Below are 26,917 nucleotides of genomic sequence, written 5' to 3'. Positions count from 1 at the left end.
GGCTGCAGGCCTGATGTTCACAGTGACTGCATGAAGGGATTCAGTTTTATTTTCTTTGTGACTTGCTTAGCCATTTTTTGTTCTTTATGAACCTAAAGAAAGCTGCAATCAGAATACACAGAAGCTTGTGATGTAAAAAGTCAAGCTTTATTACATATGCATATTCGACTCACAATATTAATGTACAGTGTATATTTATTTATTTGTTTATTTCATTAATGTTTTACGCTGTACTCAAGAATATTTCACTTATACGATGCGGCCAGCATTATGGTGGAAGGAAAGCGGGCAGAGCCAGCGGGAAAGCCACGATCATCTGTAGGTTGCTGGCAGACCTTCTCACTTACGACCGGAGAGGAAGTCAGCATGAGCTGGAGTTCAACTCTCAGTGACCGCATTGGTGAGAGGCTGCTGGGTCAATGCACCACGCTGGCGCTAACGCCGTGGCCACAGAACCCCCTTGATGTAAATAAGGTATGCAGGAGTTATGATGATGGGGAATACCTGATCCGTAAAGAAAGCCTCTCCATACAATGCTCTAAAAGTCCAGCTGAAAAAAGAAGATCCTTTACAACATTTTATATTCATGTCCCTCACTTTTCAACAGTATGCCGTACACAAGGCAAGAGAAGCCTGTGTCTTTAGCTTTTAACATGCATCGATAGTGTTTCAGTTGGTGCAACATTTAATATGGATCTCTGAAAGATGAATTCTCCAACTTCAAACTGTGTGTATGGTCTAAACGCTTCCTCTATAGAAACCATGTTCCTTGTCACATGAGTTCAGATCCAGGTCTTGCTGGGACAGATTTGTAATTTTGTCAGTATCATAGAGGTTTGTCAGGTACCTAGTGATTTTTTCCCGTGGTTATCCAGTTGGAGATCTGCCCTTTTTCCTTTCTCCACCACCATAAATATGCCTGGTCTTTCATTGTCAAAGAATGTGTAGATTTTAGCGCAGCATGAAGCATCAGTCAAATGGATTACTTAAATTATATATTTTTTTCAAAAAATAAAAAATGGCAAAATTTGTCCTTTACTGTTTTTTTTAAAGGTAAAGCTTTTGTAGGCTACAGCTATCAAGTCATAGCTTTAAGCCAAATAAGGTACCGCAGCAGTCAGCAGTGATCATTTGGGGAAAAAAATGCTAGGAAAGAGACTCATTACAATCACCTTTGTATTGTATATGTCCTTCTGTATAAACCTGGGCAAGATTAATGACGATTACTTTAATGTCAAGGTGAACAAGACTACAGTTAAATACCTGTTTTTCAAGGTGTGATCTACATGATATACATGTAAGACACATAAATCACAGGTATGAGTATGAAGAAGTCATCTACTTATGTGTAGGTGTCAGATATTAAGTTTATATGCTGTTTGATATTTTGATGTTGAATTTTCGGGTTCAGCAATGAAGATGTGTATGCGCTGTGTATACTTTTACAACAGGCTGACAGAAACTGTGACAGGCCTTTCTCAGCGCAGATACATCTGCTTGTAAGGGAAGATAAAAAAAAAAAAAAATCAGCGATGCTTGGCTTTGATCTCTGACTGCCTCAATTATCAGTAATGTGTGATTATGACAATCGCTGTAGGTCTGTGGATTTTAATATGTATATGGCTTACAATATGGCTATCTATATCAACTGGCAATCAACTTTGTCATCATTTGACAAGTTTGAAAAGATAGCCTAAAGGGAAAAAAAGGAGAAAAATATAAAAATATAAAAACAAATTTTTATTACTTTTCTGTGAAAGTTTCAGAAGTATGGACAACATACCCCAGTATTTATGTTCAGGTTATTTTTATGAAAATGTTTTCACATATGACATCTAGTCAGAATCTCTTTGAGAAGAGATCACACATCTTTTTTGCAAAACTCGAAAAACATTGACTCAAGTCGAATGAACGCTAACAGGTGCAATTCTGATATTGAGTGTAAGCACTTCAGATTTTTTATTTTAGTATTTTTTTTCAAATTTATTTTATTTTTCTGTCATCTGTCATTTTTAAGTGGGCTATTAAGAAAAATGGTAATACTAGAAATGTTGGATCATAGACATCCTGGGGTCGTAGTCTGAAGTAGATTGCACTAAGGCACATGACAGGAAGTGGGAGGGGATAAGCTGGGTGCACAGGCAAGGAGTTTCTGTTTGTAAATAAGATGAGATTCGAGGATGAAAAGTGCATATATGTGTATAACTATATAGGATTTTTAGTGATGCGATCTGATATGAATAGGAAATAGAGTGGAACAGTCTTTCATTAATATACCCTCTGAACCCACGATGCTGGTTTCATTTTCTCGCCTTTGTGCAAGATAACTCCCAATTTCCGGAGATACCATTCGCATAATGGTTTAACAAAAGTTTAATATACCAGGATATAAATGGTTGGAACTTTACTTTGAATGAACTTCCTGTTACTAAGAGCTAGTAACTATACACGTGCTGGGGATTATTTATTTGTACCCAACTTAAAAACGATGGTGATGTAAACCATCGTCCCCTGGAAGGTTGCAGAGTAACATTCTCACGTGGTGTTCATGCATAAACATCACATTGGTGGAACAAAAGTGATCTTAGATGAACGTTAAGGTGTGCAAACTGTACCTCAGGAGCATTGTCCACTTCTCATTGTCACCACGGCCCAACAAACTGTGAGATAGGAGGAATCAATAGATACCATGCCCAAGACCAGATTTGAACCCACACCCCATGTGTCCAAAAGATCAAGCACCATAGCTGCTTTACGACTTAATCAACAACAACAACAAAAAAAACAATACTACATGTATAGAGAAATAAACTTTTTCTTTGTTAAATGTATGTACATTTTTCAATATTAGTGCATTTGTAATAAAAGAGTAAGAATTGCGTGTATATATAAACATATTATAGGCATGCATATGTACAGGCATCGTAAGGTTGACAGTGCATACAGAAATGGATGAAGAAGGACCTTTTATGACTTGAATACATATATACATATAATCATCAGAGTCCGCGTGTGGAGATATCAAGTTGTGTGAGAGAGATGCAGCTATGGTCAAGAGTGACCGGCTTGTTCTGGGGTCAAGGGGGAAGACTATAGGGGCTGGGAGGGGGAAACTGTATAGTCGGTCAGTCCATGACTGGTCAAAAGTAGGTTAGCTGGCCTGGACTGGGGTCATTTAAGGTGAACATAGTTTTCTGGGGTCCAGTGAAGGGGAGCTATTGTACTGTCATGAGGAAGGCTGTAGGATAAAACACCATATGTGCACTGGACAAAGGAATAGCTCTACTTATAACTGGGTAACACGTGCAAAAGCAAGATGTATGTTTGAGAGGGGGGGGGGGGGGGTGCAGAGAACATGATGCAGAGATAGAGTAGAAAACTTGCAACACATATTAAAATTCTGCCATAGTGTTAGTGAAATATTCTTGATTACGGTGTAAAAACACCAGTCAAATAAATAAACATATAGCCAAATGATTTTGTGTTCTGGAGTTCAGTGGCTGATCCCATTAAGCCAGTTTTGACCTCACTTCAGACAAACTTTGAAACTGTATTTAGGGTGTTGTTTTTGTAGCCCATGAGTCAACATGTGTGAATAAGTAAATGGTGTTATTTTAAGATAAATCCGCTGTGATTCTAAAACTTTTTGCATCTAAGGCAAGGTGTTTATTCACGCATATTCAGAGGGCGTTATTCTGTGTAGAGCGATAAGCTTATTCTTTTATGAAGCCCTGAAATGGAACAACCAAACCACTGTAGTTCTGTTTCCGAAAATCAAATAAAATAGGTCCGTGAATGAAAATGAAAGTTACTCTTTCAAAAGCGAAAAAGGTTGAGGAATACGGGTATCAGAATTTAAACTTTTTGTATGTGGAATTTAAGTTTCGACATCAGTAAAAGATCTCTTTCTTGAATCCATGCCATGCAGTTGAATTAAATGTACATACCGTACGGCAACAAGGAGAGATAGGGTGAAGTGGGAATGGAAAATCATGAGGGTGAAGTGTTCTACTCATCCGCATATTTTGTTTCTACAAGGATATAGGTTGATGGATTTGCACTGGAGTCTGGATATACATGTACATGAATGGTGTAAAGGTGTTCAAAGAGAATCAGGGTGGATAAAATATCACAGACAGGAGAAACGTATATATAAAATCAGACTAAACTTACAGTTTATTAGAAGGTCATGTCGGGGTAAAAAAAAAAAAAGTGGATCAAACTGCAGATGTGAGAGTAGAGGGTATTTAGCGAGAGAACCTTATTGGGGGGTGGGGGGTGGGGGTGGCATAAAAGGAAAAGTTTGGGTGGTGGGTGCAGATCAGAGTGCATGCTAAGCATAGACTGCCCTTATCTCTATGGCTACACTGGACCTTAGTTATAGGTCAAGAGGAGAATGCAGGGTGTGCATATAGCTCTTGGTCAGATTTGAAGTCTGCTCTGGACTGGTCAGTAATCAGGTCAGATAACTGACTATGTGTTTTAATGAGTCAGACTCCAATCTGCCTGGCCAATGCCCTGGGAGATACCCTGTTTTAAGCTCTGTGTACACTATCACACATGCTGACCACAGCATTCACTGCCCTCAAACTTCTATTGTTGGACAGCGAGATGTAGGGGGTGGGTGGGGGGGGGGGGGGGGGGGGGGGGGGAATTGCAAGGGTTGACCTTACACATATAAATACTCGCCGGCGCTCCAACCACACACATAGCTTGTGCATTGTCCGGCACTCTCTCCCTCTCTCACACACTTTCTCTCAGGCAGATTTAACCAATCAATGATCAGACCTTAGCAACGGTATGCCGTTACTGTGAGGCGAAAATTTACTACATTGACTTGATATCTGATAGTATTTATGGCTAAATTTGTTATCTAGTCTTTCAAACCTGTTAAAGGTAAGGAATCTTGTTTAAGGAATGTGTTTCACTCGTGGGTATCCAAAGAGATAGTTTTACCAAGGGTGCATGTAAATAAAAGATAGCACTAAATGTATGTACAAAGTACAAATACGTTGACATGAAACGGACAAGACAAAACTCTTTTCTACTTCTATATTTTGATGCTGCATTCATTTCTGTGAGACCAGCTGCAAACTGCCATGAATGGAATTGCTGGAGAATGCCTAATTTGCCATTATGTAATCAAAATAAGCAAGAGAAGTGTCCTGCTGAATCCTGCTGTGAAAGTGCATGTAGTCAAGACTGGCTATATAATACTGTTCATATGCCGTACAGCAATGCTGCCGTTACTGGTAATAAGTCCGCTAAGCAGCTACCTGAGAGATGTTTATGGTTCGGGGCTGTGTCATTGACCAGCTGGGTGAACAATAAATTGACACCAGCACAAGTACATATAGGTGAGTTGATTCATCACACATTGAATGAAATGATGGTGAGATAGGTCAGTTCTTTGCAGCATGGAGAAAAATGCTGGGTAGCATTTCTATGTAATTGTGCACGCATGGCCTAATTGGATATGTAAATTAGATAGTGTAGCTAATGACTGCCCTTAATAACAATGTCCAGCTTTTGTTTTTTTTTATGTTGAAGGGAGTAGAGGCAAAGTCATTTGGGATAAGCCTCTCTTGTAAAGGGCGTATGTGGTAGGGAAGTGAAGAGAAAGAAATATTGTAAACGCCTTTTTTTAAATCTGATTAGCAGCTGTTTCTCATGCAGATGTCAATACTGCAATACTTCTCAGACTTTTCTGTGTGCTTTTTTTTTTCTTTTTTTTTTCTCTCTCTCTCTCTATTTTTCCCCTCCAGGTTTGCCCACTCTGTCCCGGGCTGGTATAGCACTGGATGTGACTGGTGAGAGTGGGGAGTAGTGTGGGTGAGGGGAGGGGGTAAGTTGTCCTGACAGTGGGAGGGGGGATGTGGTCATGGGAAGACAAGGTGAGTTAGGCTTGCCCCACTGACCCATAGATGCTCCTGACTGAGGGAAAGCAGGTCACCTCACAGAGGTCACATTGGGTCAGCACGCAGTCTGCCTTAGTTAGCAGCAGTGCTGTGGTCAGGACTGGCTATACTGGACACAAGCTCACTGCCTGTACCCTCTTTTAACAGGTCAATATGTATATCGTGTTTACTCTATCTAGCACTATGTATATCTACCTATATAGCGGGGGAACCTCCGCCAGTGGTTGGCTGATTGACCAGGGCCATTTTCATCTGCTCTCTATAGATACAAGGAGGCTCAGTAAGGGCAAACTGGACTCTGCTCTTGTTAACCATACAATGCCAATTGACAAACCTCAACCTGAACAACACAATACCTGTCAGGTGTGACCAGGTGTTAAGATCTTACTCACCATGGTTTGTAAGAACTGAATATGTGGAGCAATACTAGTTCAGTAAAGTCTCCTAGATCCCAGTTTTGGGGGATTGTGTCTTGTAATTGTGTCATTCAGTAGGAAAATACCAGACACATTGAAAGCTTTGCACAGATACATTTATGGTTTATTTGATGGAAATTCTTGATTTTTTTTCTCTTATAAAGGCAGTTTTTACTAATCGTCATTTAGAACATGGACAATTATGTGAAACAAAAGCTTGAATTAGGGAAAGAAATTACTCCTGCTAATCAGGTAAAACACAATAGTGAAAAAAAGAGAAAAATTTGGTATACTAAAAAAAAAAGAACCAAAAAAACAAAACAAATGTACTTATTGGGACAGGATGCAGTTTGATTGCATGCTGTGGAGTGTTAATAGTTACTAGCTGCAAGGGGCAGTCAGTCACACCACTCCGCTGCAAAGCTCCCCTGCAGGGCCTCACATAGGTAAAAAATATACTGTCCAGTTTTTTTGTGTGCACGATATCCTGACGGACAGCTGTGAACTGTGTCCTGGCAAGCTTGCCAGGGGTTGACCTTACAACCTCAAGGCAGGTGAAAGAAAGACAGGCAGTACAGCAGCATGAATAAGGGCAGCGGGCCACTGGGGCAGTTTCAGGACACCACAGCTGGGCATGTAGGTAATTCTTTGTGTGTCTGACAAATAGCCAGTCATGTGTAGCAGCCAGTTGGGATTTGATGCTCTCCTCTTCATTTCTGATACTCGGATCTGATGTTTAGTCAGTGATAGACTAATGTGAAATTATGAATATATCCTGCAGGAAAGCTAAAATTGGTATAAGGTTTTATGTGTATTGATTAAATAGGAGAAGAAAAAAAAAGACAGGGATACTGGCAGATGTTTATGTTTGTAATACTTGTGTCTGGTTAATTTTGTTTCGGTGTAATGATTTTTAGTGTAATTCACTTTAGCATGAAGCAGTATACTTTTTACAATTCTCAAAACATACTGGTGCTGAAAAAAGTTTAAGCAATGTTGTTAGGTAGCCACAATGTGATTGGCTGTCAATTTGAAATGTCAAAGGTCAATCACCTTGTAGTCCCAAACCCTTTAATGTACATGTGTGTGTGCGTGTGTGTGTGTGTGCATGTGTGTGTGTGTATATATATATACACATGTGGAATGTAAGTGCTATTAATACATTTATATACAGCCTCATAAATAAAAGCCTGCTGTTATCACATGTTCAGATCTGTATAAAGATATTAACTATATGATTTATTTGATTTATTTATGTGATTGGTGTTTTACGCCATACTCAAGAATATTTCACTTATACAACGGCAGCCAGCATTATGTTGGGAGAAAACCGGGCATTGATGTTGCTAACATAGAACTGTGGCAGCTATTTAAGAATATTTATTTGATGATGCTCTTAAGAAAAACATTTATTCACATTTCACCTCATTCGTTAAAAACATGATGTGTTTATTGTCAAGCCTTTAGTATATACAGATATATATTTGTTGTTATGCGTTACCTTCTGCTGACGGATTGTTTTATACAATTATTTTCATTCTGCCTTCCATCCATGTCTCATCAGACTGATATAATGTTTTCATTGAAACATTGTCAGCAATTAACACTTTATGTAAACAGAGTTGTTATTAAGCTTAGTTTTTATTAACACATTGTTGCTTCAGCAGTCACGAACAAATAAATAACTAATTCATAGAAGGTAACACAGTAGGCAGAGTATTGTGGCAGCCTGTCAGTGGTAAATTTTTATTCAAGTGTACTTCTCTCCACATCATGAAAATATAATTTTATGATAAATTAGACGTATAGTTCTAATATTTCTTTGTTAATAAAGGAACTTTCTTAAATAATAACCAGGAAAATTTTAATTTGGTACAAAAAAGGTACCGTTATAAAAATGGGTATGGGAAAAGTTTGATCCTTACATATAAACAAATACCAAAGGGCTGAGCAACATCTAATTATAGAAAAGTTTTCATATATGCTCAGGAGGATGTTGCACAAATTGAATGAATGGCTATGAACCTTTTGCAACAGATTCTTAGTAGAGTTATTTCCCTTGAATTCCCATTTTTTCCATAATTAACCCCTTTCCACCTTCCTCTTAGGTTAAGGCAAGGTTTGGCACTGTTCTGTTTAGTATCTATAAAAATCATGACTGTATTTTCTATGTAGATTAAGAAGGTAAATCTTTATGATGATAAATAATATGTACAGAAAAGTTGAACATATCTGAAGATAGGATTTAGACTCTGGAATTTGCTAAAACTGTACATTAAAACTGAAAAAAGCATTTCAGCTGCTTGAAGGCGTGGCTACAGAAATTGAGAAGGTATAGGGAAATGAACAAGAATAGATGAAAACTATGAGTAATACTAACTAGGAAGTTTTGTACATGTTCGACAAAAGAACAGTCTGCAAAGGACATGTAAATTGTGAATATCAGTGTTTTGGATTTATGTTGGATGATCGATGCTGAGTTTTGTATTAAATTTCATGTTAATTAGAGAACATTTTCACCTTGGTGTCTGCATGAGTAAAGCCTGCAGGTGACAGTTAAACAACATGTCTGTGTTGTTGAACATGCCGTTATAAGTTTGAAGTTTCTGATTGTCTAGACTTGGGATAATCCAGTAATAAAGTCCTTATTAAGTTGACTACCACCCAGCTCAAAACCTACAGAGGGTTGGCACTGGTTGGCAACTTCAGTGACAACAGTATTTGATAGTAAAGATAAAAACTAATTATCTCTCAGCTGTGAAAACTCACAACTTGATCATACAATCTCTAGCTCAGAGATACTCAAAGATAATTGTACCTAGATTCTATTTTTCAGTCAGCAATACTCCTTTTTGTGTTTGAAGATCTTTTACCAAAGTAGATTTAAAACGTAAAGATTATAATGTTTGAAGACGAAAAAAAAATAAAAGAACATCTCTTTTGACCAATGAAGTGTGGTGTATAGACTTATGTATCCAGATGGCACTTTATCATCAGTAGAGACATCAGGTAACATCCCTGGCAAAATAAAGTGGTTTCCTGCTGAATCCTACTGGTTTCCTGCTGAATCCTACTGGTTTCCTGCTGAATCCGCTGGTTTCCTGCTGAATCTCACTAGTTTCCTGCACCCCGAGTAAAAACATGACTAATGGATGAAAATGTCCATATGTCCATCATGTCTAATGTCCATAAGCAACAATAAACAAGCCTAAATTCATAGATTCTACAACACGTGTAAAAAGTTTATGTTTTCTTGCACTCAATCCTCTTGTGGAGTGAATGGTCCATGTTCATAGGTAAAAGTTCACCAACAGATAGCAGATAATTTAATAAATATTTTTAAATCTAGTATTTAGTTTTCATTAACAATACTCTTCTTGCATTACATAATATCCAGTGGTAGATGTAGACATTTACTAATCACTGGCAGAAATTACAATAAAAATTAATGGGAAGTGTTTTTTTTTTTTTTCATTGTCAACAGGCAGTTTTCCCAACCGTACAGATGTGACCTTCACTTTCATGATCATGCCACCTCCAAAAAAACCGAAAAAGGGGCCAACGACAGCTGATCAGTTCCTGACAGAAGATGAGTTGAACAAGTTGCACAGTCAGCGGCTTCTGTCCACGGACTCCGAGTCCTCGGATCAGCTCTCCAGGAGGAACAGCAGTCCGTTGTTGTCAGATGACCAGCTTCTCGAGACAGCAAACCAAGGTCAGTCAAGGTCAAATGAGGACTCAAAGGTGTTCAGCCATGTGTTGTCGGCAGACAACAAAGATGACCTTCCTATGAACTTGTCCTCCAGTGATAATCATACAAACTGGAAGTCTGAGGATAAACGTGTCGATATTTCACATGGCACAAATTCCAGTCGCTTCACTCCGCATCAAAACCAAGAGACGTTTTCTACCTCCAATTACGTTCAGCCGTCAAACCACAGTTTTGGTCTGGCAGTGCCAAAGACGGAACCAGGCCTGGGATATTCTGAACCTGAGCCTCCTGTCCTTCAGCGAATGACCGACACGGCCTCACCCACGGTCTTTCCGCCCAATCGCTACTCCTCGCCGTCACACGGCACCACGGCCAGCCCGACCCTCCCTCACAGAATACAGGCACCGCCGGTGCTGCTACAGCGGCACCAGTCCCCCATGCTGACCCTCATGATGGCTGGGCCTTCTTCACATGCAATATGGCAGTCTCCCGTGGGGGTCCACGACAGTGTGTCCCCTCACTCCCCACACTTCCCTCCTCTACAAGTACCTCTTGCCTCTTTAGACAATGTCCTGGCCCACACATCATCTCAACCTCATGACTTCTCAAAGAAGAGCATCGGCCGATCTGACGGGACCTCGCGCAAACGTAAGCCGCGTTACTCACTGTTGTCCGCGGCTTTGTCTGGCTCTGTCACGTCCACATCGACCGTGCACCATAATGTGACCGTATCTACCTCGGCCTCGGAAAGCCGTGCCCAGCCCACACAGCCCGACCAGAAGCGGGCTATGGACATACTGCGGACCTCAGCACCTCCAGGCACTGCCTTCATGGGCATCTCCCCCGCAGACACTCAGTCGACCTCAGCCGACCTCCAGCGGACCTCAGCAGACGTTCACCAGACCTCAGCGGAACCTTGCGACACAGATGGAGCCCGGACCTCATTGGTGAGCACGGCAGTCGACATGTCTGATACCTCAACGTCGGGAGTCTTGCGGACGATGCAATCAGGCAACAACCTCTACAGGACAGTGTCGAACTCTTCCCAAGGGAGCTTGGACTCAAACTCACAGAGGAATGGTGTGGGCAACCAGGGCAGGATGCTCATACCTAATGTATCCTCAGTGCCAAACTCACAGACCACAAACACTAAGCTGTCACATAGGCCCTCAAGTGCTAGATTAATTATGGGGGGTCTTGTGGCAGCTGTCAATGCACCCCCAGGAGCACTTATTTCTGGGTTAACTCCCCTGACACCAGACTCTCCTGTGTTTGTTGCGCCGGGAATGTCAACTGATAGTGCAGGGACACTTCATACAGATGTGACTGTTGCCTCCAAATCGCGACTTTCTTCTCATACCTCCATGACGTCATCTCATGACACCTTGACATCGCCCTCACATTCATTCCCTGGAGAGAACAGCAGGTAAGATGAATACGATTTATCTTTTTGTGCAGATTCTTTTTAAAAAAAACAAAACATTAATGCCATTTTTTTTTAAAGCAGCTAAGAAGGTAAGCCTTGTTTAAATGTCTGTTATTTTCAGAACTTTAGCTTTTATTAGATTGAAAATTTCTCAGTGCTTGTGGTCATCTCACCTTCATGTGTACATGTATATGTCTGTGTATGTGTTAAGGCTATACTGACAAAGCAACTATTATTGAATGGAAAACGAAATGAATGAAAAAACAATAAGAAAGGGGAGTTAAGCCTTCCTTGCCATATAAGTATGGCAATGTGCGAAAATGTGAAGAAACTTTAAAAGCAAATTTTGATCTAAGAAAATCGAGTCAGTAATTTGTTTTAAGCTTTAAGGATTATTTGTTAGATCAAATTTTCAATGCTTGGTATAACATCATCAAACATTTGCACAGTTTATCCTGGCTGCTTGTAATGTGTGTTTGAACAATTTAATGCTGATAACATCTCAAATATTAGAAAATGCAATTTAATTTCTGAGTGGAGCAGTGGTTGTTTGGTCTCTAATTGCTAACTATGTAAAACCGTAAATTTCATTTACCCACTAAAGCTTAGAGGCTTTCCCCAGGGCTTCTTCCATTCTTTCCACTTGCTAAATCTGGCTGCAGTAGTGTTTGAGTGAAACATTAAGTAGTATGACATAAAATAACAATATAGAAAAAGCAATCGGTAATCAAATGAGCTGAATTCTTTGTGAAGAATTTATATTTTCAAATTCATCTTTCTGCTATTGCACAAAAAATGCATTTTATTCTGTTTTAACACTCAAAAGATAGGTTATTTTATGGAGACACTGGTGCAAACTGTGGAAGATGTGTTCTGGAGTTATCTCCCCTTGAATAAAATTTTTTATCATGCTCAGTATATGATTTCCAGCAGAATGAAATTGTAAGTGAAATGGGAAGTTCCTGATGAAACAGTTTGTGAGCTGTCATTTGTATCCGTGCTGCATTTGAATGATGATATCTCATTGATATATTCAGAGCTTAATTTACCTAAATAACAGATATCTGAAGCAAAAATAATATCTGTCCACTGTACATTCTTGACAAAAGGACCAGGGGGCCACTTACTCAAAGCGATTGTAGGCTGAAGTTGATGGTAACTACCATCTCGACTTATGCTAAAAACATTTGTTGCAATGGTAGTTGCAGTCAACTTAAGATGTAGTGGCTTTGTGCAAGCGGCCTCAGATGCTGACATGTTTGTTTGGGAATTATAAAGTTTAGGGTGCTGTTGTTTTTTGTCGTTAACAGGCTTCTCGGATGTTAATTGTGAAAAGCAGATTCTCTAGTGAACGGAAGTCATGTCCTCTACCTCAGTATCAAAACTGCACCCTACACTTTACAACATCTTTTTTCGCTTTTTATTATTTTTGAGTTTGGATGTACGCATATAATCAGTGTTATTCATGTTTTTATGCGTTCACGTGAAGATATTTTTATTTTGATTCATTATACGTTAGACAGGTTTAGATGTCATTTGTTTTAGAAAATGGATGAACAGTATTATCGTTTACAATAATACTTTCTGAATACTATATGTTTGTCATCTCGTTTGTCATCTATCTGTGAGGCCTTTAACAATCGGTTGAGACAGAGGGCTTAACTGGGAATCTGTGGAATATTCAGAAACTAATCCAAATGGGATATTCTTCTGGTTACTCATTATTGGGATTGACAAAAATTATTTTTATAAAACGTATTCAGAGAGGGTAACATTTCATTTGTAGCACCTGTGATATGTCATACCAATGTTTTTCTTCTAATGGCTGCACACGGTTTCAAATTAGATTTCACATTTCAAATTTTAGGAAGCTATTTCATTATAAAGTTCCTGTGAATTAGGGGGTGTATTAACGTAGTTACCAGAATATTAGCGTTCAGTTTTTACCGTGGGCAAGAAAAAAATTAATGCAATTCTGTACAACAAGTGATTTAATTTTTAAGATTTTCAACCACTGTAATATTTTGACTCCAAAATGTAAATTTATGTAAACTAAACTATGGATTACTCACTGGGGTGATACCTGTATGTTTAAGGGAATGTCGTTTAGAAAAGTAGCCAAGTTCATCACTCTTTGGAAAATAAACAAGCTTTCAGCTAAAGCAATGCCCATGGAACCAAAGCCCACGTAGTGAATGGTCAAGCAGCATGTAGCTTTATTTACATGACAAATGTGAGACCATGAGCTTGTGCATTTTGTAGAAGGTGATAGAATGTTTATAATCACAATTAGCATATTTTCCTAAGTTTTCATCTTGCACCGTACCTACTCACATGTGTTTTGCAGTTTGTGACAGTCATCAAAGCGCTGTTGACCTGTTAGCATAAGCTTTCCGGTAAATTTACCCTCGAGGAATTAACCTCTTGATGACGGAAGGAGTCACAAGCTAATAGCAGGTCAAATATTCCCTCCTCTTCTCACCACGGACATACTGAGTGGATCAAGGGGGCTAACCTACACAGGATTGTCTCCCCTTACCCAGTGTGATTAGTGGCCATGTCCATGTATGACTGCACATCATTTATGTCGATCTTTGGTTTTTTGGTTCACAGTTGAATTTTGTTGAAAGCCTTACTAGCCATGATAATGCATGATAAGGTTGGTTTTGATGAATTTCACATTTTTTGTTGTTGTTGTTACGGACTCTATAAGATGTTTCCCCTTGATAACTAGATGTTCCTAGAGTGGTGTTTCTTGTCATCATAAATTGTTAAGTACGACGTAAAACATCAAGCATACCTATTTACTTACATCCCCATATTCCTCAACCTTTTCGCATATAAAAGAGCAACTTTCAGGACAAAATTACATTGGCTGGATTGGCCAATTTCATGGCTTCAAAAAGTATAATTTTTTCTATCAACACAGAAAAACGCCTACAGAATATGCTTGAATACCTTGCAAACATGCAAAAAGGTTTTATAATGCAAAAAGGTTTTATAAAACAATTATAGTACATACCACGTACAATGATTGTAATGAATCTGGCCTTGCCACTCATATATTTAATTTGGGAAATTGTACACATGTTCCACCAGACAGCATAAACCAAAGTCATAACTTTACATTGTACAATAGTAATAATAAAAAAAATATTGACAAAAAGCAAATTGCTGGAAAATTCCTCGTTTTTCTATGCATGTGCATAAATGTGTGAAGACTAGGGGAAAGAATGGATTTATTGTAAACTGACTAAGATAATAGAGGATATTATACTTATTATTAGCTAATAGCTTATTTTTTCCACAGGTTTGCTTATATCATTATAATATATATAACCCTTCAGAGGACAATGACCTCTCTTTAGGGTTAAATATGTGCACCTCTCTCTATTCTTAATTATAATCTCTATAGTGCACAATTATGCTCCAGTGGGACTTTATGTGTGGGACTTTTCTATGTGTCAAATATCCCTAAGCAGTTTTCACTGAGAATTGACACTGCCTGCATGTCGCCATTCAGGAAAACCCTAGCACGATTGTTTTTTCTTTTTCATTTTTCTTTTGCAACATTCATAAATGCGTGCTAAACCTTGCAATGGCTTTATATTTTGCCTCACTGGCTCAGATGGTTAAAGCACTGCCCCAGTGCAAGCTCTTGCTGCTTCAACTTTATGCAATAAACCTAACTATCTTCATAGAGGAGGGAGAAAAGCCTAGACTATGGTGTTGAAACACTAGTCAAATAAATAAAGAAATAAATATGTTTTGATGGTCACATATTGTTTATGTATGTTGATGGTGACATATTGGTTATATACATCTATGTTGATGGTCAGACTGGTTATTTTTGTTGACATGTTGGTTATATATGTTGGTGCTCACATATTTGTTTTACACATTGATGGTCACACTTAATATATCTTCAGGCTCACATATTTGTTATACACATTGATGGTCACACTTAATAAATCTTCAGGCTCACATATTGGCTATACACATTAATGGCCACACTGGTTATATGTGTTGATGCTCACATATTGGTTCTGTTGGTTGATGCTCCCATATTGGTTCAGTTGGTTGATACTTACATATTAGTTCTATTGGTTGATGCTCACATATTGGTTATAGTGGTTGATGCTCACATATTGGTTATAGTGGTTGATGCTCACATATTGGTTCTAGTGGTTGATGCTCACATATTGGTTCTAGTGGTTGATGCTGACATATTGGTTCTGTTGGTTGATGCTCACATATTGGTTATAGTGGTTGATGCTCACATATTGGTTCTAGTGGTTGATGCTGACATATTGGTTCTAGTGGTTGATGCTGACATATTGGTTCTGTTGGTTGATGCTCACATATTGGTTCTGTTGGTTGATGCTCACATATTGGTTCAGTTGGTTGATACTTACATATTAGTTCTATTGGTTGATGCTGACATATTGGTTCTAGTGGTTGATGCTGACATATTGGTTCTGTTGGTTGATGCTGACATATTGGTTCTGTTGGTTGATGCTGACATATTGGTTCTGTTGGTTGATGCTCACATATTGGTTCAGTTGGTTGATACTTACATATTAGTTCTATTGGTTGATGCTGACATATTGGTTCTATTGGTTGATGCTGACATATTGGTTCTGTTGGTTGATGCTCACATATTGGTTCTGTTGGTTGATGCTCACATATTGGTTCAGTTGGTTGATGCTGACATATTGGTTCTAGTGGTTGATGCTCACATATTGGTTCTAGTGGTTGATGCTCACATATTGGTTCTAGTGGTTGATGCTCACATATTGGTTCTGTTGGTTGATGCTCACATATTGGTTCTGTTGGTTGATGCTCACATATTGGTTCTGTTGGTTGATGCTCACATATTGGTTCTGTTGGTTGATGCTCACATATTGGTTCTGTTGGTTGATGCTCACATATTGGTTCTAGTGGTTGATGCTCACATATTGGCTATACATGGTGATTTTTACATTAGCTCCAGAACATCACTTAGATGAGTTAAGCTTTGCTCTTTGTGAAATAATATTCCACAAATCCGCCACAAGTAATTAACCCTTATCAGATCACAAATGTTTACAGATTTCCTCTCTCATATCAGGATTGGTAATCTTGAATTCAGTTGTGTTCCTCAGATAAAACAAAATTTACATTTCTTTGCCAAAAAATAACAAATTTTAAAACCAAAATGTAGGGCACGTATGCTGTGTCAGTATAAAGCTCAACGCAGACAGTCTGCCAGACCTGAGGGTGAGACTAATAAGTCTGCCATGGCATTGTTTTAATGTGCCCGTGGTTATTCATATAGGTATCTGTCAAAGCACATCATATATGTACAGAAATATCTTTGAGCTTGTACTCTTCAACTTTAATCAGACGTGAATGAATTTTGGTAACAAGTTTGTGCAAATTTAGAGTGATATTTAGACAATTATTTATAGTTTGCACTTTTAGAAGCAATTTCTGATACAGAGTTTGAGATAGTCGAATTATAAGTCGAAATATCGTTTGGTTTTTGTCAGTTTTTAGAGAATTTTCGATAGTAGACTGACCTAGTTTTTCTGGCCCAGTTCATACAGAGTGATGGCTGGCATCAGCTCATGCTATGCTGTAATATGGGGAGATATTTGCACAACACAGGCCTGTTACTGCACTAACTCTGGCTGTAAGCTAGTCAGATATGTCTAGGAACAGACGTCTAGCCTATTTTATTACTTCATTTCTCAAACTTGATGATTTTTTGTTTTCTTTTCGTTTTTCAACCGGGATATAGTGTAGTTTAAAGGAAAGTTACATCACTGAAATGGTGTAAAGCGAAGTATGTCACACTTAGATACATCGGTGAAGTTTTAGCGGTCTCGTGTGGATAAATACATTTTTGTGTTACCAGCTCCTTGACTTGACTGTTCTGAGCATAACCCTATTGTTGTAGAGTGGGGTTAAGAGTGGGTTGCACTTAGTACAGGTTATCTTTGGGGGTTTCTCTCGGCGCACCACAAATATACATATGTTTATGCAAAACTGTGATTCCTGAGTGAACGCGCCTGGATTTTTAGGACTGAAATTTAGAAAGGGGCGACGAGGTTGTCATATATATGGCATGTGTGCAGTCAGACAGTCTGCAGGGGTATAGGCTGGGGGCTGAAGCAGGCAGCATGGAGGTAAAACACTATGTCTGGTCTCATCTGTGTGGTGTTACGTCATAGTCACAATCTCGGATCTGTCTAGGAAAGAGAGAGAGTGAGTGAGAGAGAGAGCGAGAGAGAGAGAAAGAGTGAAGCAGTCAGTTAAGAGGGAAAGACACGGAAGAGAAAGAGAGAGGGCGAGTGATTGAGGGTGGGATCCAATTGGGAGATAAAATCCCCCGTCTGTTTAGATCAGGCCCTCTTCGTTTTCCTCACCTGAACGTCTGGGCGCAAGTATGAGTTCATCTTGAGAAAACCATGGCGTTTAATTCTCGGTTACCTGCCGCATGTCCCTCTCTGACTAGTATCTCTCAGCTTTTACAACATGTCACTAATGGGATGGAAGCTAGCTCTGTCACCATGCTAAGGTACGTAGACTTTTATTCCTTCCAGTATTTATAGTGTTGAGCGGCATGGACCCATATGCCCTAGTTACATCTATATTCTGTATACTGCATGATTATACTCGTGCACCATTGCATGCCGCCACCACTGCCGCCACGTATATCTAGGTCTTGCTTCAAAACCTACTCCAGCGTATTATCTTTACTGTAATGCGCCCATGTGAGCGTCACGTCGGGTGAGGCGACTGAATACTGCGGTTTTCATGGACGGGGCGCCTTTGCAGAAAATTTTAGGTACCGAAATTTCGCGTTTTATTTGCTCCTCAAGCGTGTAGTGAAATTTTAAACGTTGATTCCGATTACACTGTGTTGTTATGTAATATTTGTGGTGGGTAGGTGATTCATCCACTGTGGGCACTAGTCAAATCTATCTGTTGATTTCTTGGTGTTTCTGCAATTTCTGCTGTCTGAGGGCCCTGGCGTCTAGGGATGGCGTCTGGGGATTCTGTCTGCTCCTTTCCTCAGTGTTACTTCACCTCGTGTTCCTTCTCGGACTCCGCCCTGAATGCCGGACTGTACACCCAGTAAGTAATGTGAACAAACGCTAGTTGAATTAGTTACCAGTTTAATACTTTTATTCTAAAATAGAGAGTCAGCTTGGGAAAGTTGATTAGGCGCTGTCTGTAAAAACCCGTGCATTGGAAAAAAGGGAGGGAACAGATTTTGGAATTCTCCTGACAAGACAGAATGCAAACCAAAGACTGACTTCAGCACTGTGGGGCACCGTCACTTGAATATCTGCCCATTATGTCTGCAGTGGAGTGGATGGTGTTGGTTAGGCCAGTTTGCAGTCCATGTCGAACTAAAAAAATTAGAGAGTTCAGTTTGATTTAGGGATACAGCAGTTATGGTTCCGAAAATGCATGTGCAAAGAAATTTAGTGTGTCTGCAGGCCATGGAAAAAGATGGGGTAGATTTTTACCATTACACATCGTTTGCAATCCAAGATGGCCGAATTTGTGTGCAAAATCTTGATCAAGCATGAACAACGTCAAGAGTTTACCTCCAAGGTGCAGTAATTTCATGGTTGAAAGGTTAGAAAGATATTGCTCTCCACTTGTGAATGATCTCTGATATGGCTACCTCAGCTATTATTTGAGATTTAGTAGGCAATGTATTTTCCATGCAGTAAAATTTTGCATGAGCATAAAAGCTTCAACCAATTGGACAAAGCGCCAACTTTTCCAGGAGTTTCGTGATTTGCAGGAGTGATATTGTTTTTCACCATTAAGCCATCAGAATATGGTCATTATAGCTAATTTGGAATGAGTGGCAAATTGTGTTCCATCCAGTGTCTTGAGTATACAGCATTGCTTGACATGAATCTTGGCTTAATTGATGTGTTGTTCTCATATTTTCGAGTTGAGTTTGTATCTTTTACCTCCAATATGCCTGCCTCAGTAGTTAATGTTTTGTAGTTTGAAGTCTCTTGGGTTAGAAATTGTCCTTGCCATAGCATTAGAATTCTTCATCAGCTTGACATAAAACTTGTACTGTCTGATCGGCAAGAGCGGTTGACTGGTACATTGCTTCTTGACAATTTGCAGGTGCCCCGCTGGCAGCTGAAGGCATTAGCACTTTTTAATGTGACAATAATATTTGCTTTGAGACTGGTTCTCCGCTGAAACCAATTCTTCATAGATAGTAGTTTATAGTTAATTCAAGGCTTTCTCCCAAAAAGCCAATTTTAATCTGTTTAATGAGATCTGTAACTGGCATTTTGTCTCCTGAGAGGGAATACATGCAGTTCTTAGACTTTCTCGTCAGAGTTGTTACAAGAGTTTGTGAATTCAATGTAAAGGTTCAACCAAACACCTCAAAACTTTCTGCACTAGAATGAATATCTGAAGAGTGTTATCTATATTCCACTCTGTGATCTTCTTTACAGCAACATTTTGCTACATTTTTAATCATTTGTTTTCTTGCTACTATTTCTTCTAAATTTTGGTGCACGTGATCTGCTCATTTTAGCCAATATATATGTAATTCTGGCAGGAATATTGAGTTTCTTTTTTCTCGCATGGTTACACCATCTGCTGAACAACATACTTATATCTTTACTTTTCCAAAAGGCTGGTAAAGAAATAGAGTATTCTACTTCCAACACTACTAATATCTAATTTGAGAAGAATTAGTATTGTTTGTTGTTTTATGTGATGCTCAATAAAATTTATATATGATGTTACAATGGTCCTTATTGGAGAACTGTTGATATTTCTTTAAGTGCTTGTAGTTAACCTAGATCAACAGTATCTTCAGCTATGGGATTGTAATTTTGTGCCCTCTGTACAACATGACCTGTTGTGTTATTTTGTTCATTTTGTTCATTTTTTTGTTGTTGTTACTTTTAACACTAATGTTGATCTTCACTTGTTGCAAACTCCACTGCACAATTTCTCATAAATCACTTATTTTTGTTTTTGGATAAAATACAATTTTGCGTGTTTTTTTTTTTGTGAAGTATGTACAAGAGGCACAGTATGTCTAGTTTATGCCTAAAAAATATACATATGGTATTTTGTGGAAGCGTATACAGTATTCATGTAGAATGTTGTTTCCCTCAAGCTCTGCCAGGTTTTCCCAGTCCATAATGCTGGCTGCCGTGGTATAAGTGAAATATTCTCATAAAATAAATAAATAGAATTAAAATGTCTACTTTGGTATGTTGTATACACTATACATGTAAAATGTCCCTTTTGGTATGTTATATACACTATACATGTAAAATGTCCACTTTGGCATGTTATATACACTATACGTGTAAAATGTCCACTTTGGCATGTTATATACACTATACGTGTAAAATGTCCACTTTGGCATGTTATATACACTATACGTGTAAAATGTCCACTTTGGCATGTTATATACACTATACGTGTAAAATGTCCACTTTGGCATGTTATATACACTATACGTGTAAAATGTCCACTTTGGCATGTTATATACATTATACATGTAAAATGTCCACTTTGGCAAGGCATACATAATATCCATGTATTGTATGTAGAAAAAGTGACATTTAGCGGTACATTTTTAATCAGGTGTATACACTGTTGGCATATATGTGAAATGTCACAGATGATAACCAGATTACATAACATCAATGTGCGCTTTATAACTGTGCACGATTAATTGGAAGATAACATGCCAGATATAGACTGTATATTGTGTGACTTCAACCATGCGAATATGAGACTCAAATATACATGTACCATGGAGCTGTTAGAATTAGCTTGGTTGGCTCATAGTAAACCTCCTATAAAGTCATATAATTTTTTCATCAATTAATCAACCTGCTCTGAGAACTGTAAGACTAAAGATTGTTTATACAGCCTGTGAAAACTCAGGTGAAATTGTATGGGATTTATTTGTAAAACACTTTATATTTTGCTTGGATTTTCACCCAGTTTCACAAATACAGCAGGGTGTTTAGTTGTTGAAAAATTCAAAGAAATTGTAGGCATTTGTATTATATTCCAGTCAAGATGGCTACCTAAAATAATGCTTGTGCATTTCTCATGTGATGAATGAGAATAAATTTAAAACGAAAAATGAAGCAACTTCTCATATCTGTAATTACTAAGTTATAAATATTGTCAAAATTATTTTGTGTATCACTTATTTAAATAAGACTTTTTTTCCAGAGCTTTTGTTCATAAAAATGTACTTTTATGCCTGAAAACTGAAATACAATGTTTCCATTGGCTGACCAGTAGAATATCAACTAGGTTGTTGTTGACCATCAGAGCCTGTAAGTGTGTCATGGTGTCAAGTCTGTAATTGTGATAGTGTAATGAAGGAGGGGGCAGAAGTAACCTAATACAAGGTTATGTACATGTAGGGGGTGTTAAACTAGTCCATAACGATGTTCAGTAGCAGTGTAAATTGTCATGGAACACTGGGAAGATTAAGTTACTTTCCTTGAGCTCGAGTTTTGATACTATTATGATGCCATTCCCCCAAAAAGTTTATCCAGAGCAATTTTGAATAAAACCCTGTGGCAAAGGTCAGTAAATGGTTTAATGGCCTTGGTTAAAAGCCTTTTTAACACATTCTTGAAATTGTTTCTTCGTTCGACATGAGGCAAATTGAAGAGCCTTTTTTTTAATTTGGGAGTAATGAATTCAAATTATGCTTTAAGGACACAAAGTTTGAATGTTTTGTAATAGTTGTATTTGTGGAATGGAGAAAACTGAATTGATGCCAGTTTGACTCGAAAAGGTAATCTTAAAATGTCTTTGTTTTTTGCCATTGTTTTTCTTTGTTCCTTGTATCTCCTACCACACAGTGGTTTGTCAAATGTTTATTATATTGATACCCATCAAGTAAGCGTATGTTTTTAGGGTATTACTCTCATCATAATATCCTTATGATCTTCATAAAGGTCAAGGCCAACCACCGCTTGTGCTATCTGAATTCACAACAAGGGAGATAATGCAGTGTATTTGGGATATTCCTATTTACATGGTGAAGGAAAGAATGCGATACTACATGCATTTAAAGCAGTATTTTACTATTAATGATACAAGCTCACATTTACCTTTAGTTAAGTATAGTTATATTATATTACTTGTTGATCGAAAAATGCAGTACTAGTACTATATAATAGTTCTGCGAAGATTAATATTGTATTAATAATAATATTAGTTACATTGTTCTAACTGTACCTGGGGTAAGTTTCAGCACCAAAAGTTATTTGCCTCTATAATGCAATTTTTATGGCAAAATTTTAAGTCATTTACCACAGTTGCCCTCAAGTTTTTCAAGCATTATTTTTTGTTTTTGGTCTGTTGGGTATTACATTTCATTCTCACACTTTAGCAACAACTTTTGAGAATTATTACTTGTAACAGCCTGAAAAAAAAACAAAAAACAAAAAAAACAGGAAAATTGTAACAAGAATCAAATATAAAGCAACCATTGAATGAATATTCACATTTATGTTGTTGTTCTTTTTGAGCATGCTTGAGCGCACCAGGATATTTCTGATTTGATTATGTGAGGATATATATATCACTGATGTTATACAAACATTGTAAATACTACATGATGCCAGTGGAAATTTTCCAAGAGAAATGATCGCCTTTTTACAAGAGTCTTATTAGTTTTTTTTTTTTTGTTTTTTTTTTTGACCATTGTTGATATTGGATATTGTCATTTTCTCTCACTTGGATTTTTGTTCTTCAATATTGTGATATTTGTATTGATCATATAATTAGATATCATTAGTAGGGTATTATTAGTTCATGTAAAAACAGTACGTTAGGCTTTATAGTTATGCTGAATCCAAACAGTATATGTGATATGTTTTTCGTCTTTTCTTTCCTCACTTTTTTTTTAGAGCAGTGTGATAAAATCTGTGTACAACACATATGTAGCTGTTACATGTGGGATAGGTTGTTACATAGGAGATTATAACAGCAGTGTACACTAAATTAGTTTAGGCAAATTTTGTATCAATACCCAGTTTTCTCTTTAGCATTGTATCACATCAGCAGATTATTTTATCATCATGTCTTTCCATTTGTCTGTTTGTCTTGTGTGCCTTACAGAATAATAATGAGGGATGTTCCAGTATACCTCTCTGTAGCATTGTATCACATCAGCAGATTATTTTATCATCATGTCTGTCCATTTGTCTGTTTGTCTTGTGTGCCTTACAGACTGATAATGGGGGATGTTCCAGTATACCTCTCTGTAGCATTGTATCACATCAGCAGATTATTTTATCATCATGTCTTTCCATTTGTCTGTTTGTATTGTGTGCCTTACAGACTGATAATGGGGGATGTTCCAGTATACCTCTCTGTAGCATTGTATCACATCAGCATATTATTTTATCATCATGTCTGTCCGTTCGTCTGTTTGTCTTGTGTGCCTTACAGAATGATAATGGGGATGTTCCAGTATACCTCTCTGTAGCATTGTATCACATCAGCAGATTATTTTATCATCATGTCTTTCCATTTGTCTGTTTGTCTTGTGTGCCTTACAGACTGATAATGGGGGATGTTCCAGTATACCTCTCTGTAGCATTGTATCACATCAGCAGATTATTTTATCATCATGTCTGTCCGTTCGTCTGTTTGTCTTGTGTGCCTTACAGAATGATAATGGGGGATGTTCCACTCTACCTCTCTGTAGCATTGTATCACATCAGCAGATTATTTTATCATCATGTCCGTCTGTTTGTCTGTTTGTCTTGTGTGCCTTACAGACTGATAATGAGGGATGTTCCAGTATACCTCTCTGTAGCATTGTATCACATCAGCAGATTATTTTATCATCAGGTCTGTCCATTCGTCTGTTTGTGTTATGTGCCTAACAGACTGATAATGAGGGATATTCCAGTATACCTCTCTGTAGCATTGAATCACATCAGCATATTATTTTATCATCATGTCTTTCCATTCGTCTGTTTGTATTGTGTGCCTTGCAGGCTGATAATGGGGGATGTTCCAGTATACCTCTCTGTAGCATTGTATCACATCAGCATATTATTTGATCATCATGTCCGTCCAGTTGTCTGTTTGTGTTATGTGCCTAACAGACTGATAATGAGGGATGTTCCAGTATACCTCTCTGTAGCATTGTATCACATCAGCAGATTATTTTATCATCATGTCTGTCCATTTGTCTGTTTGTATTGTGTGCCTTGCAGACTGATAATGGGGGATGTTCCAGTATACCTCTCTGTAGCATTGTATCACATCAGCAGATTATTTTATCATCAGGTCTGTCCATTCGTCTGTTTGTGTTATGTGCCTAACAGACTGATAATGGGGGATGTTCCAGTATACCTCTCTGTAGCATTGAATCACATCAGCATATTATTTTATCATCATGTCTGTCCATTCGTCTGTTTGTATTGTGTGCCTTACAGGCTGATAATGGGGGATGTTCCAGTATACCTCTCTGTAGCATTGTATCACATCAGCAGATTATTTTATCATCATGTCTGTCCAGTTGTCTGTTTGTCTTGTGTGCCTTACAGAATGATAATGGGGGATGTTCCAGTATACCTCTCTGTAGCATTGTATCACATCAGCAGATTATTTTATCATCATGTCTGTCCAGTTGTCTGTTTGTGTTATGTGCCTAACAGACTGATAATGAGGGATGTTCCAGTATACCTCTCTGTAGCATTGTATCACATCAGCAGATTATTTTATCATCAGGTCTGTCCATTTGTCTGTTTGTCTTGTGTGCCTTACAGAATAATAATGAGGGATGTTCCAGTATACCTCTCTGTAGCATTGTATCACATCAGCAGATTATTTTATCATCATGTCTGTCCATTTGTCTGTTTGTATTGTGTGCCTTGCAGACTGATAATGGGGGATGTTCCAGTATACCTCTCTGTAGCATTGTATCACATCAGCAGATTATTTTATCATCAGGTCTGTCCATTCGTCTGTTTGTGTTATGTGCCTAACAGACTGATAATGGGGGATGTTCCAGTATACCTCTCTGTAGCATTGAATCACATCAGCATATTATTTTATCATCATGTCTGTCCATTCGTCTGTTTGTATTGTGTGCCTTACAGGCTGATAATGGGGGATGTTCCAGTATACCTCTCTGTAGCATTGTATCACATCAGCAGATTATTTTATCATCATGTCTGTCCAGTTGTCTGTTTGTGTTATGTACCTAACAGACTGATAATGAGGGATGTTCCAGTATACCTCTCTGTAGCATTGTATCACATCAGCAGATTATTTTATCATCATGTCTTTCCATTCGTCTGTTTGTATTGTGTGCCTTGCAGGCTGATAATGGGGGATGTTCCAGTATACCTCTCTGTAGCATTGTATCACATCAGCATATTATTTTATCATCATGTCTGTCCATTCGTCTGTGTTGAAGAAGAAGGGATTTTCTGAAACACCTACTTTTTTCCCTGCATATTACAGTCTCTGAGTTTCCCTGCTTGCAATGCTGCCGATCCCAATAGGATGCGTATATGTGTCATACTTGCTTCTTGTTCACAGGTAATATGATCTTGAAGGGGAAATGTTCATGTTTTGTCTGTAAAAAGTAAAGTGCCTTCCATGCCTACAAAATACCAGGTTGTATGTAAATCTGTCCAGATACGAACGACTGCGCTGGGAAGTTACCTTCATCTTCTAGATAGAACATTTTGTTTTGTCTGGCCGACATGAAAGAATTTATTGACTCGGTTGATAATTTATTCCTTCGCACGATTCTCTACCATGTGCATACATCTGTCGTGAGTACACATAACATAGCCAAGAGGATTGTGGGATCTGCTGTGTACTTTCAACCGTCTGATTCTCTGAAATGCTCAAGTTATTCACAGAACTGAATGAGGATCTATTTTGTAAACATTCTGTTCAGATATTTACATCTTGTATTATGCATTTTGACTTCGGTAAGAAGGTACTATTGTGCGAAGACCACAGAATGTGATACATGAAATTATTTACTTTCGTTGAGGTTACTGGCTAAAAAAGTTGATATCAAAGGCTGGCTAACCAGACCAAGGCCAGGGATTCCAAAGAGATGGAATGGAATTATGGGCATTATTTTCAGTTGGGAAAGAAATTAATTGTTTTGTTATACTGGAAATCTGATTCATTTACAATGCTGACGTTCTGGTTGTATTTTGTTTGGAATATATTCTTGGGAATATTTGGTGTGGAAAGGTTTGCATTGTGTGAGGCAACCATTCTGACAAGATAGCATTTATGATTTTATCACGTGTCTGTAACATGATATGTTAAGAAATTATCAGACAATCTTTTGTAAGGCACACAGCAAAAAAATGGTAACCCTACATAAAATGTATTATATATCTTTTGAAACTTGAGTGATTGTTTACAA

General features: G+C 38.1%; 1 protein-coding gene across 1 annotated transcript in view; it reads left to right on the top strand.

Annotated features, from left to right (window-relative positions):
- LOC135468664 (mucin-2-like) overlaps positions 1-26,917 on the top strand; it is an 83,649-nt gene that overhangs the window by 19,295 nt on the left and 37,437 nt on the right. The window contains exon 2 of the mRNA XM_064747038.1: positions 9,819-11,472. Coding sequence (XP_064603108.1) covers positions 9,857-11,472 — 1,616 coding nt within the window. The 5' untranslated portion in view covers positions 9,819-9,856. The remainder of the gene's footprint in view (positions 1-9,818; positions 11,473-26,917) is intronic.

The sequence above is a fragment of the Liolophura sinensis genome, chromosome 6, assembly GCF_032854445.1.
Source record: "Liolophura sinensis isolate JHLJ2023 chromosome 6, CUHK_Ljap_v2, whole genome shotgun sequence".
In the NCBI taxonomy this organism is placed as follows: domain Eukaryota; kingdom Metazoa; phylum Mollusca; class Polyplacophora; order Chitonida; family Chitonidae; genus Liolophura; species Liolophura sinensis.
Note: the sequence above shows the minus strand (reverse complement) of the source record. Positions and strands in the feature narration are given on the sequence as shown.